Source organism: Diospyros lotus, chromosome 12 (assembly GCF_014633365.1).
Source record: "Diospyros lotus cultivar Yz01 chromosome 12, ASM1463336v1, whole genome shotgun sequence".
Classification (NCBI taxonomy): domain Eukaryota; kingdom Viridiplantae; phylum Streptophyta; class Magnoliopsida; order Ericales; family Ebenaceae; genus Diospyros; species Diospyros lotus.
In genome coordinates this window covers 29,995,280-30,009,493 of record NC_068349.1, presented here as the reverse complement: position 1 = coordinate 30,009,493, position 14,214 = coordinate 29,995,280, and the positions used below count along the sequence as shown (strand labels likewise).

Below are 14,214 nucleotides of genomic sequence, written 5' to 3'. Positions count from 1 at the left end.
TAAATAACTTAACTGGTGAATCCCAGCCCTTGTGCCAGCTAGCTAGCTAGCATGGGAGGGTATTTACAGAAATACATGTGCTAAGGAACTGACCTCTTCGATACATTTTGTTGTTGAACATGACCAACACCCCCCCCCCCCCCCCCCCCCCCCCAACACATCAATACATGGAACATTTCCACTTCCACGTATACATGTTAAGTTCTAAGATTGTCAAAGCGGGTTTTGACAAACGAGCTTATCTGGTTCCACAGAGAGAAGCTTGAGCCAAAGAACTGCACCCTCACTGATCTACTTGACCCCTCTCTCAAGAATTCCAAGTCGCGGGCGATGTCATACTGGACGCATTCGGGGCCATCGAGTAGAGGCAGCGCAATGGAACCCTGAGACTCAAGGTTTCTGATCCATCCGCGGAGCAGGTAGTTTACAACCTGCATTGACAATGAGACTAAGATGCCTAGAAACCAAACACCAATGGACAAAAATGCAAAGAAAGTTCTGGTATTAAAATCGGGGTTCTACTCTATAATTGGGGTCAGGCCAAGAATTTGCATCTCCATGCGTAAGCATAGGTTGTAAAACTTCTAACCAATTAAGGATATAAAGAGAGGCTTTAAGAATATTTTGGAATTTCAAAAATAGACATTCCCATAAGAAAACCAAAAAAAAAAAAAAAATTAGAGAACAGCATCGGACTAGCTTTCAGTAAGTGCAATTGGGACTCGAGAACATTACTAGAGTCCTTTTAACAGAAAGGCTTGCTAATAATTGTCAGGCCTGTGTGTAGGCTTCATAATCATATTGTGTTCTTTGGCATTTAATATCTGTGGAACCAGTCTTAACACACAGTTACAAAGTCTTGTATGCTTGAGACAGCATAATATCTGAGATTGGCTTTGACTGAGATTTTCAACTAGGAATTGGTTTTGTTACTAATAACTAAGAATTAACAATAGAACCAATTTCTTCATCCAAGATTTCAACTGTCACTTTCCACAACTTATTTTTAACTTTGACTGCACATAGAGAAACAATAAGCAATGGAGCCTTCTATGGTATCCAAGGGCACTAGTTCCTTGGGTGGGTGCGGTACAACACAAAGGGGGCGGTTTATGGTACGCTTGGGTACCCTAGAATTGGCCATGAATAACTACTTCCAACTGGAAATCAAATGCATTTCTGAAGTAGCAACTAATGATTGGAGTACCTCAGGAACTTCATCATGAGGGCAGTGACCAGCAGGACTGATCTGATAATACGGAGCTTCTGGCAGCTGTCTCTTGACCTGAAGACCCCAGACAGGCTTCACCCATGGGTCTTCTTTTCCATACATGAGACAGATTGGTACATTGTTCATTTGACACCTATGAGTAGAAAACAACTGGAAATCCATGATTCGGAGCAATGGAAAAGAGAATCCATCTGAACAACACAAAGCACTTTTGAGATTTTAAGAACATACCTAGATAAAGCCTCCCTGAAGGACAGTTGTCCCTGAGGAGCAAACATAATGGATGCAAAGGATGCAGCTGCTGCTGGATGTTCTGCTGTCTCAAGTATGCGGGAAAATACCTTATCAACCTTTGTTGAGTAATCTGCATAAACTTGCTTAAGTACCTCAGCAATACTTCCAGGATCTCTTATTTTCTGCCAACTGCATTACATAAAGCACCGACTAAGGAACAATTTTTTTAACTCCAAGAACTAACAGAGAAGAATCACTTATCAGATACTTGTTTTTTCCCCCTCACAAGCTATAATTACTAAATGAAAACTTGTATTGTGTTGTCCCCAAAACCTCCACAAAGCGAATAAAGCAAACAGAAACTTTGGCCTTTGAACTTTCATGAATGATAAGTTCCTTACAATGTCTTTTTTTTTTTTTAAGGTTTACAAGCAGGAGATACCACACACAGAAAGAGAACCATCAGATGAATTAATCTGTGGAAAGAATGTAAAACTTACACTATTTCTGTGAGCTTTCTGACACTAGCAGGCAGAGGAAAAGTCCCAGCCCACGGAAACATTCTTGCCAGTTTTGGAGATCTCATAGGGTTAGGGAGAAATCCCCAGAAAGGTGTTGCATTGAGTAAAGTAACGCCCTTCACAAGTTCGGGGTTGCATGCTGCAAAGTAGAGTGCAACATATCCTCCAAGTGAGTTGCCCACCACATAAACTGGTTCCTTAATGACCTGTAACAAAATTAACTGATTTAGTTCAATTGCATATGTGCCGATTTGGTGCGGTAACTTCTTCTAAACCTAGAAAATGCATGTGATGTCAAATGCCTATCAAATAGCTAAACGTGATTAAGAAAAGGTATGCCAAAGCATTGACTATAACCAGAAGTTGCAGAATGTAATCCTCACAATCGTGACAAGACAAAAGTTCATATTTGAATGAAGAAATTATCCCTGTTATGGGAGCCATTAGAATTTAAGTCTGATTTCACACAGCATCTGAACTTAAAGGGTGATTTTGCAGATGCCATATTATGAAAGTAGTGCTGGCATTTTCTTATTGCTAGTTAAAAAGGGTAGGAGAGCAACAATTGCTGGTGACCCTGATTGGATGTGACAATAGGAACCTTTACTTGCTGGGAACCAAAAGGGGTATGGGACCTCCAATAGGATTGAACCATAGCATTTTTTTAATGGTTTTATTTCCAATAAATTTAATCTAATTCCATAGCTAAAACATCCTACCTTCTAAATAAATGTCAAAATTCAGGATGTCTAGGAGAGTCATTTGAAAAGATGCATACCTATAGGGGTTAATCTTTCATCAATTTTTTCTTGATCTTCCTTTACCCTTTTTGCTACAAAATTCTTCCGTTCCATCCCTCTTATCAGAGGAGCATATCTATTGGTCATCTCCTCACATAGCCAAACCATCTTAATAGCGTCATCTTAACCTTAATAGGAGTTACTCTAATCTTATTATAGATAATCTCATTTTTAATTCTATTGTTTCTTGTATAATGGTCACACATCCACTGCAATATTCTTATCTCAATTATACACACATCTTTTCCATGATGGTGTTTTACTACCTATATTCTGTGCCATGCAACAAAACTAGTTTTAGAGTAGTTCAATAAAACTTCTCTTTTATCTTAAAAAAAATTATAATCATATAGAACACTAGAAGCAGTTTTCCATTTGAACCATCTTGTCTTTCTCCTATGGGTAATATCCTCAATAGTCTCAATGTCCTTCTGGACTACTTATCCAATTGTAATTAGAAAAGTTGCAGTGTCTCCTCTTTGAGTCCTAACATATGTTTCTACTCTATAATGTGTGTCTGTAATAAACTGTATATAAGCAATTTGGACCCCTTTCTTCCCTAAAATCCCCCATAAGACTCCTCTGGGGACTTTGTTATAATTTTTTTTTTCTATATCTATAAACACCATATTTAACTTTAAGATATACAAAGAAATCCAAATTTCAGAGAAAAATAAATGTTACATATGCAACCCATGCAGCTAATGAATCCTAGTTCATGTCCCATCAGGCGCAAGAATAAGATGTTTCCTCAAACCATTGGGGGACAGGAAATACATCAGAGGTGGAATTGTAATTTGATAAATAAACATAAAACACAGACAAAGTGCATACAATTAAGCAACTTACAGCAACCCTATTTCATGTTAACATTCCTTTCAAATACTAATAACATAAAACACTGGCAAAAAAATTAGAAAGTTGCGGTAATCTGAGTACCTCTTTTATGAAATACTGAACTTGGTCCTGCCATAAGTCAATAGAGTAAACAAGCTCATTAGCCCAAGGTTGAGTTTTATCTCCGAAGCCCCACATGGAATTTCCTTTTGCTAAACTACCTGCATCCTTAGATTGAGTAGGATCTTCAACTGGCAAGGACATGCCCTGTCCAAGAAAGTCTATGGCCCATACTCTAAAATCACGGCCTAAGTCATTTAGTTGCTTCTCATAATGAAAGGATCCAACACCAAAACCAGGAAGAAAGAGCACTGGTGGGGAATTAACATTCTTGGATCCCGATTTTTCATAATGAACATTGAACTTGGGCTTCCACTCCCAAAAACAACTGCTAATTGAAGCACCAGGATCACCATTAGATTCATCTGGCAAACCAGGAATCAACACTTTAGTAACTGGCTCACCACTTTCAATGACATTCCTCAGATCCCCTTCCTTATCAACTATATGAGAGTTGTAGCCACTAAAGACCCTCAAATCAGCATTCTGAACCCTGTCAAAAGCTTTATATGGTTGAGAAGCCAAATTCCGAGTAAGGTTTGCCGAGTGAAGATGATCTAGTTTAGGACTGATATCTCCCCCACTGGAACTGATCATGACACATAAAACTCCACCATTCCTTACAGAAGAAGGCCTTTTTCCGCCAAGCAGTTTACCCCTTAAATTCACAAGATGACAACATGGCACAGAATGGCAGGACAAAATTTCCATGTCCAGATATGATTTCTGTAACAGATAAGTAGGAGGATACTGTTTAGCAACCTCATGACAATAGGAAAAGAAAGCAAAACGTTGAATCTTGTTTTATACAGATTCACCCACTCAAGCACCAAACTAGAAGAACAACAATCGACTGTGATCTATTCTAGGTTGGTTCTCTTTGTCAATCTAAAATACTGAAAACACATCTAAGCTAAACTCACTAGTTGCAAAGCAGAGTCGGGAATTTTTGTTTCTTTAAGAGTTGAGCACTGAGGAAACCAAGTAAAATTTGAATCCACACAAACAAGTTTTTCTTTCACGTGCTTGATTCAAACAATTTTGAATCCGGAATAGTAAGTAAAATTTGTTAGTGATAACTCACAGAACCAGTCAATAATCAATCAGTTCGACTCAATATGACTGCCCCACAATAATCAATCAGAGAGAGCACGAACTATATATATATATATATATATAGCAGAGATAGAGGAAACATTTTAGCAGAAAAGAAAGTACTAGACAGGATACAGAGAAAGCATCCACTAAAATCAAACAGGCAACAGTTCCAGCAAGAAATTGTGCAAACGGCAAATACCCAGTAGAATTAAGCATTCGTAAATCAATTTCCCCCCAGAAATTACATCAAAAAGCAAATATCCAACTGGGTGAAGCACTCAATGAGTATGTATAAATGACGAGAGATCAAAGTAACCTGAAATTAGGAAGCTTTCATGAGAAATTCGATATTTCCGAGTCTTGAACTGAGATCACATATTAGTAGCTGGAGATTCGCTAGGTTGCTTGAAAGCTTCGGCTTTCTTCGGAAGCCAGGAAAAGAAAAGAAAAGAAAACACGCTATCTTCACGGCTCTTTCTGGCATGTGTCGCAACTCGGGCTTGTCGACTGTGACGGCCGATTGAGGATTTTTTTTTAAATTTTAATTTCCAAAATTTAATTTATAATATTAAACTAAATAAACAACTAATTTAGAATTAATCAGCTAGTTTGAAAAAAAAAAATATTATCAGCAATGAAAAAACATTTTTTTATATAATTTTCTCCTTTGGATTGACTTTTTAGTCTATTTTATCAAATCAAAAAATATTGTTCTTGTCTTTTTTACTCAACAAAAAGATAAAGGAGAAAGACCGATTTAATCTCTAAACTTCTAAATATTGTCAATTTAGTATTTTTTTTTCTTAAATTCACCCTCGGAGTTTTGAATGGTTTAACTCATGAATGAATTTAAGTACGAAAAAAAGTAAAAATATTTCAAGAACAAAATGAACTACAAACTATTATTTTAGTGGCAAATCGACAAAAAATAAACTATTTCAAAAATTAGCGAGGCGAATTTCTGCTAAACAAAATTCAAAGGTTAAACTAGCTATTACATAAAAAAACAACCTAAGAGGGGATGAATTAGGTTTTCTTGTTTTAAAAGATTTTTTTTTTAGATTTTTTATTTTTTAAATTTAAATTTAAGTTTGAGTTAACGTGTGGTTAGCTATTGAATGGATATAAATAATGAACACAACAATCACACAAAGAAGTTTTATAAAGGTTTAGGTTTAAGAGTGTATGTCATTTCTTTTCAAGCTAACAACTTGAGAATTCCACTAGAATTCATGAAAGTAAACCTAGTTTTTGTACAAAAGTTAGACCCTTGATAACAAATGATCTTCCTATTAAGATAGTATTTATTAATCAAGATATACATAAAAAAATAAGATATAAAAAGTATTTCAAATTTTTATTTTTTTTAATGTGTTTGTTAAACTTATTTAGCGACGTTTGAAAAATAAGTCATGTGACTTCTTATCTGTCATTTTTCAAATATACTTATCCCCTCTTTTCCTCTCCTTTCAAGATAAAAATATCTTGAACTTTATAGATAAGAAGAAATAATACATATGTTTTATAGTGTACTCTAACCTTATTTTGATATAATCTTATCTTATTTATTTTAACAAACACTAACTAAGTATATATACACATGTAGCAAACTAAAACCTTTATAAAATAAGATCACCTCACATGCAAGCTAGTTAAATATAAATATCAACTTGCAACCTTTTTACTCAAATCGAAGGAGGAGGACTTTGCGCAGGGCCAGCCCTGAGGGTAGGCAACCAAGGCAATTGCCTTGGGCCCCTCACCAAGGCTGTTTCTGGCCTTGTTGGCATGGGCCCAAGTGGCTTGTAAGCATGGGCCCATCTCATATTATATATATATATATAATATTAAATAATATTAAGGGCCTGAAATACTAGGGTCTATATAAAATTTTGCTTAGGGTCCCTAACTTCTCAGGGTCAGGCCCTGACTTTGCAACAACTAAAAAATTCATGCTTGAGAGCTTTGAATGCCTTCAATTTTGAATGCCGTAAGAGCTGGATAAGTTGCCTTCAATGATGGTCGTTTCGAGATATAAATACTTCTATCAAAATTCCAACAGTTGGAGATATTATTTGAACAAATTGAAATCATACTAATGAAAAAATAGATAAAGAACACCACATTATGTGCATGAAAATGAGTGAGAGGGAGAGACAGAGATGGGTCATAACCAACTCTTATGAATATAGAAAGATTGCAGTTTTAAAACATAATATAACTTGAGAACAAAAAGAACATTTGTGGTGCAAAGGTCCAATTGTAGATTTTGAAGATGTTTTAGTGATAGGCATTAATTAACCTTTGACATAACAGTATTTTGTTACAAATGAGGAAACATTTTTCTTTTCTTTTTTTTACTTTGGAAAAATAGATAAAACACCATTTGAAAAACCTTTAAATGGTTAGATTAGTGAGGTTTAAGATAAGAAACAAATAAATGGATTTTCAAAAGGTAGAAAATTTGAAAGTTACAACACCTGGTCGACCTTGGTTGACTAAACAATCTTCTTAGATAAGTCAAAAATTAATTTGGCGAAGTTTTGTAGAAACACTTAGATTGCGTTCTCTTTCCTTTTTAATTTTTAATTTTGAGTTTAGAATTCATTTTCAGTTTTCTATTTTGGTAGTCTGTTTTTAAAAAATTAAAAACACGTTATCTTTTTTATTTTGAAAAACTATTTCTCAAAACAAAAAATTAAAAAACGCGTTTTCTTTGAAATTTTGAAAATAAATTTTTAATAATATTTTATTCAATAAATTTGATTTTGTAGTAAATTAGAAATATTTAATGTTAATATATTATTAAAAAATATATATACATTTTAAAGTTAATGAATTTTGTAATATTTTTTTCCATTACAATAATAAAATATGAATATAAATAAATAAATGTGTTTTGAGTTTAAAGTTTGTTTTGAATGAAAACACTCAAAATAACTTTTTATTGTTTCGATTTTTCTTTATAATTTTTTTTTATTTTCAAAAATACATTTTTAAAAACAACAAATAGAACACATTTTTATTATTTTAGAAAATCAAAAACTAAAAATAACTTAAAAACAATAAAGAAAACGCAGCCTTACCTCTTTAGCGTGTTTTTTTCACATCATAAGGATTTTTTTTAAACATTTCCCAAAGGCCCTTTGCCAACTCTTATAATTTACATCTTGTTTTCAAAATCTTAATTTGCTTCACTTTTCATTTTTATTATTTAATTTTTTTAAATTTACCGGAGATTATTCTCCTAAATGATATTTAGGGAGGTTTACCTCTAGTGATTTTTTATTTCTATCAAAAGTACTCTTGCAATTGGTTTAGTTCATCAAGGCGAGGCCTTTGTGAGTGCACTTATTTTAATGGATCAAACTTAGTTTAAGTTATAACTTGTATTATAAAGTTGGATCATTTTGAAATACCAAGTTTAAAAGAAAAAAGAAAAACCTTTTGGGTGTCCTGACAAAAAATATTTAGAAATCCTTAACCTACATTTCTAAATCATTACTGATGTGTTAATATTTCTTACATATTTTCTATACCATTCTTACTTAATTTTATACTTAATTTCATGCTTTTATATGTTTTTTTTATATTAATTTATGTAATTTATCATGTTGACAGGATTTGAAGAAAAAGTAAAAAAAAAAAAAAAAGAGCAAAAATTATGGATTTTCGATGCTCAAGGGTTTAATTAAAAATAAAAGTTGCACCAATTAAAATTTTGAAAAAAAATATATATGTGAAAGCTCTATATGTCTACTTTTCTATGCTTTAAATGGTGCGTAAATCTAAATTTTTTATAGAAAGTTATGACTGTTGAAGTGACAGAAGGTCAAAATTGTAAAAAAAAAAAAAAAAAAAACCAACATTACCTACGAATTTTTCATTCCATTTTCTCCAAATTGCGTTGATTTGTAGATGAATTAAGTGCATTTTTTAGAGTTATTAGAGGTGCCTATTTCATGAAGAATTAAGCTCAAATTGACCAAAGAAGTCTAGACTAAAAGTATAATCAAATTAAGTCCATATATTAAAAAATCCCTAAATTGTAATTCTTGATATTTTGAGGGATTATTTTATATTTTTCCTTGAGTGTAGGACCTAAAATTTTGAGTAAGCATGGATGGCATGAAATATGGAAAGTAAAACATGGAGAAAAAAATTAGGGAGGTAGAATATGGTTTGACTCATGTTTTAAGGAGAAAATTAAGGAAAAGAAGAAAGTGATTAGTATAAAAAGAGAATAAGATTGGAAAATTGGGGAAGTTGGACATGGGGGAGCTTGAAGGATTGGAGAATTGGAGTATTACTAGTGGAGAATTTCTTGTATTTTCTTCAAAAATTGGTGAGAACATTTTTGGATAAGGAAATTATATACATCAAAAGAGTTTTTATTCTCTTTTTTCATTTTCTTTAAATTCTATATTTATGTTAATTTATTTTGTTATAAATTTTATCATTTATAATATGAACTAAACTCTATAACTATGGTATTTGATCTAACTTAAATATGATAATTTGATTTTCATAATTTTTTTTATTTATGCAAGTGTTTATTATCATACTTAATGATATCAAATACTTGATCAATATTTTATTGCTATATTAATATAGATTTAGATCGGAAGAAAAAATCTATAACTTGATCTAGATAATGTAATATCCCGTATTATATGGTATTAGAAAATAAATAAATTCTGATTATTTGAAAAGACCTCGGGTGGTTCGAGAAACTCAAGGGTCGATTTTGAGAATTTAATTAATAAAATTTGTCGAATCAATGACAGGGAATGCTTCGGAACTTGGATGTTCTTGGAAGAGGGAATGAGATTGGTGAGCGTCCTGAGGCAAGGCTAATGACGCTAGAAGCAATCCGATTGGAAATAATTTTTAGAATAAATTTTATATAAGTTCGAATACATGTTAATACCGAATAATCGTAGCGGATTTTCGGGAAGTTGATGGGACCCTAGGGGTAGTTCGATTTTGCGAGTAAGGCAACCCTGAAGTGTTTCCAGGTGGAACAAAGATCCCGTACAGGCGCAGAGATAAAATCGAATTTTCAAGTAGAGATCGATTATTAATTTTGGAGAATTAAGGCTCTGGAAGCTTTGAGGGTAATTAAATTAAAGGCTTGGGCAGGTCCAAGTGCTGTTATCAACATTCGCAAGTGTAATTATAAATTCCTAAATGGAATTATGGAGAAATTGGGAGATAAATGGGTGTAATTTATATATTTATATATGTGTGTGTGTGCGCAAAAGTAGAAAGGGAGCTTCCTCCCCTGTTATTTTGAATTTGAGAGGTAGAGATCGGGCAACAGAGAGCATGAGAGGGAGAGAGAGCAAGAGTGCGAGAAAGAGAGAGAGAGATCGAGAAGGAGAGAGAGGCCGTGAGGTTGGCCGGTGGCTGGAAGAAGAAGCCGCGGTGATGGCGGCCATGGCTGACGCGAGGCAGAGAAAGAAGCGGCGGACCAGCGTCGATGCTGGGTGGAGCACACAAAGGCAGCGACGGCAGTAGGCGCTGGAGCAGCCGTTGCAATGGTGATGGCGATGCTGGAAGCAGTAGCCGCTGTCGTTGGTGCTCGAGGTGGTGGCGGCCCACAACGCCGGTCCTGTGGCAGCTAGTGGCGGGCAGCGGCGGAGGCCGGTGGATGGAGGCCAAGCCAGGTGATGGCATGCGGCAGCGCTGGTGCATAGAGGCGGCCGTGCGGGAAGAAGAGAATGAGGAAGAAGAAGCTGGAGAATGAGGAGCAGGTGCGCGCGGGAGAAATGAGGAAGAGAAGAATAAAAGAAAAAAAATAGAAAAGAAAAGAAATAAAGAAATCTGAAAAAATAGAAAAAATAGGAGAAAAAATGTTAGAAAATTCCAAAAAAATTTGAAAATTATTTTGGGGCTTGAGGAGCGTGCCGGTGGCTCGAAAATGGGATTTTGGGCACAAGTGGTTGCTCAGGAGGCAAAGCTGGTATGGACGTTTGGCCGATTTTTTCCCTTTTCTTCCCAAGTTATTTGCATTAAACGAGTTAATATATAATAATTATTCGTTGGATTAAATCCTGTGTTGGGATTGTTTTGAAAATTTATAGATTGACGATTTTGCAGTATGTGGCGAAGTTAAATGCATTGGTTTAATGTCGAATGTTAATGGAGTTGGATTTTGTGTGTATGCGTCTAGGTTTAACCGGGAAAACGATAATCCTAGAAGAGCTTGGAGTTAGTGCCGAGGTAGGAGAGACTTCGAGCCAGGTAAGGGATGACCCCATGTGGTGGGGGAGGGGTCTTGCTTATATTCGTAAGTGTTTATTTATGAGTTGCATGTAGTGGTCACATTTGCATGATATGTGTTCTAGTGTACCTATGGTCATATGGAGGACTAGTATTGTGGAAAGGGTTGGTTGATGCCTTAACCTATAGAAGTTATGAGGGTATGAAATACTACCCATGTTGCATTGCATTTTTGTATTACATGCTCGTTCATGCTTCATTTACTTATGCATTGCACTCTTATTGAGTCTTTATGACTCATGAGGTTTTACCTTATGTTGTAGATTTGCGAGTCCAGACGAGAGCAGGGATGGCGTCGGAAGAATGATGTGGCGACTAGTATTGTCGCCGAGTTTGTAAATTGTATTATCCTCTGTATGTATTCATTTGACTAAATGTAATCGTTGTTGAGCGCTAAATGTATTTATTTGTTGTATTCATCGTAGTGTGAGAGATGTTTGTGAGATTGCTTGATGTATATGGCTTTAGTTGGTGGAGACGAGTCTCGGATCAAGTAAGGTTCAAGAGGTATGTTCCCATAAATCCCCAATACTTAGTAAAGTGTTTGTTATGCTAGCTTTGTTCTTTGATCACCTCTAGTTAGCTACGAGGCGAGCTGGAGAAAAGTGAAGTTCATTTGGGTTTTGGGTCTCATTTTGCTGCGTTTCTTACCTATGTTTGGGATCGATTCTTAGAGTGGAGCGAAGGGAAGGACGAAGCTTAGTGCCCACCTAAAGCGTTTCCTGTTGAAACATAGTCCAACCCATCAATTATTGATGTGTCAAGTAAGTAATCGGGTTGATTATTCACTAGTGGCGCCCGTGTTGTGCGAGCAGGTCGTTACAGATAATAAACACCACAAGAATATAATTGGAACGAAAGTAAAAATTTGAATTGTGTGATTAATTATCTTTGCATGAATAATTAAATTTGGATTATCAAGTATTTAAATTAAATTATATTATTTAGGTGAAATTGAAATACCATAGTGCTCTTCAAAACTTGAACTTCTTCATATTTATTTTTTGTGTTATTATTTCATTTTGTTTTCTTAAATTAATTAATTCATCATTTAATCAATTGTTTAAATATCATTTGTAAGAACCCATATTTTCGTAACGTTGCCACGTAATTTAAGCAAGTTTAGAATACCGAAAAATTGGCTTGATAGTAGTTATAAGTACCGAATCGACTACAGGGAATACCTCGGAGTGAAATTGTCTAAAGAAAATAATATGGTCCCGATGAGCGTTTCGAGATAAGATTTATAGTATCAAAAGAAATTGGATTGAGAACGGTTTTTCGTACAGCTAAAATGCATCTGCCATTTAAGTTGCAAAACCGAATTATCGTAGGGGACTCTCGGAAAATCAACGGAACCCTAGGGGGCTCCGATTTTGCGTAATGAGCAACCGTTCAGTGGTTTCAGGATGAAATAAAGGTTTGATGAGGGCACTGGGGTAAAATCGTCTTTATCGACTAATCCATGAATTATTAATTTTGAATTTTCGGTATGGTAATGCAAATTAATTTAGTGTTTGAGATTGTAATTGCAATTAGGAAATTGTTCAAGTAAAATAGAGGTGAAAAGTAGGATTTAAATGTATAATTATTTTATTATTATAATATAATATGTAATTATATATATATATATGTACGTGCTGTGTGTGCGTGGGATGGCATGGCAACCATGCCTTTGCATCTTCAGAGCCCATCCCTTGCAACTCCACACTTCATAGCCTTTCTCTGCAACTTCAAGCCATGCCCTGCAAGATTATGGTTGCCAGTGGAGAGATTTGTACACCAAGAGGGAAGGGCAAGGCAGGCCGTTGGCAGTGGAAATGGCTATAAAAGGTGAAGAAGGAGAGTGGAAAAGCAAGGAGCTCGAGCCTGGCTGAGAGAGGAAGAGAAGCAGGGAGATTGAGAGGGAGCTGGGTGGCGATTAAAGGCGGTGCATCGGCAGTTGGGCGGTTGGAGGTGGACGAATTCGACCATGGCAAAAGTAGCTTCAAGCTACTGTGCAGTGGCGGCCATGATGGTTGTAGCGAAGCTAGGTGTTGCGGCAAGCAGTGGCAAGCAACAGCCGTGGTGGTGCGCGGGCGACCGACGACAGCATGGATGGCCGTGGTGGCCTGTGATGGCGGCGAGCGAAGGTGGCCGGTGGCTGTGTGCGTATGGCAGCTTGTGCAGGAGGCAGGGGAGACGAAGGAAGAAAGAGAAGGGAAGAAGAAAAAAAGAAAAGATAAAATAAAGAAAAGAAAAGGAGAAAATGGAAAGAAAATATAAGAAAAATAGGGAAAATTCTCGAAAAAAATTCTAGAAAATTCAAAAAATTTATTTGGGGCTAAAAGAGCATGCCAAGTCAAGTAAATTATTCGAGCACACATTTCGAGGATATGATAAGTATACCGAGAAAGCCTGAAAGGCTAAGTTAAGGTAAGAAAAATTTCTTAGAAAATTTCAGAAATTCAGGAATATTATTTTACGAATTGTCATAGTGAAATATTTAGTTTAGATATATTGAGAAAAAATAGGAAGAAATGAGAGAAAAATGAAGAAAATATGAAAAAATAGGTTTTAATGCTTATTTAAATAAATATGGTGATTAAGATGCTTTGAGGCTAAAGTTGAAGTAACTTGTACAAATTTTGAGGTTAGTACTCAAATCGAGATGATGCACGAATTTTGAGTCAAGGCACGAATATCGAGGTAGCTCGATAAGGTTGAAAAGGTAAGTTATACTTTCCAACTAGATTTAGTTTTATAGAAAATGTTTGATTTGTAAATGGTTCAACTCAAAACTCGATTTTAAATAAATGATTTTATCATGTTGTCATGTCTTGATGTGAATATGTCATATAGATTGCATTTACATGCTATGATGAAATGTGCATATATACATGATGTTATTATTGATCATGCATCGCATAAGAGTTTGCGATTATAGATTGGTACCGCTGCTCTACTAATGGTGCATCCATACATCTCGGCCTGGTAAGAAGGCTATATAAATGGGAAGCAATAGTTGGGTGTAGTTGACTCAAACCGAAATTATATCGAAAGGACATTTTGCATATTGCATCCATGCACGAAAATATGTTTGTTGTTC

General features: G+C 35.2%; 1 protein-coding gene across 2 annotated transcripts; it reads right to left on the bottom strand.

Moving 5' to 3' along the window:
* Nucleotides 1-124: 124 nt before the first annotated feature.
* Nucleotides 125-5,324, bottom strand: LOC127787169 (pheophytinase, chloroplastic). Of its 2 annotated transcripts, none has more exons than XM_052315072.1 (6): nt 5,158-5,324; nt 3,726-4,469; nt 1,966-2,192; nt 1,463-1,654; nt 1,208-1,364; nt 125-431 (listed from the first exon to the last, which is right to left on the bottom strand). In XM_052315072.1, exons 2-6 carry the CDS (start codon nt 4,452-4,454, stop codon nt 198-200), a joined length of 1,539 nt encoding a protein of 512 aa, XP_052171032.1. In that variant the 5' UTR covers nt 4,455-4,469; nt 5,158-5,324; the 3' UTR covers nt 125-197. The 2 variants fall into 2 exon arrangements, with proteins under 2 accessions (XP_052171032.1, XP_052171033.1); XM_052315073.1 differs by having other exon boundaries at nt 5,041-5,184.
* Nucleotides 5,325-14,214: the final 8,890 nt, after the last annotated feature.

What these genes read in the sequence shown, in the direction of transcription:
- LOC127787169 (XM_052315072.1), bottom strand. Translation starts at nt 4,454, where the DNA reads ATGGAAATTTTGTCCTGCCATTCTGTGCCATGTTGTCATCTTGTGAAT. An exon ending in TTCAGTATTTCATAAAAGAG is followed by an intron (nt 2,193 to 3,725) that starts GTACTCAGATTA and finishes ATTTTGTTACAG; the next exon opens with GTCATTAAGGAACCAGTTTA. An exon ending in TTCAGGGAGGCTTTATCTAG is followed by an intron (nt 1,365 to 1,462) that starts GTATGTTCTTAA and finishes TTCTACTCATAG; the next exon opens with GTGTCAAATGAACAATGTAC.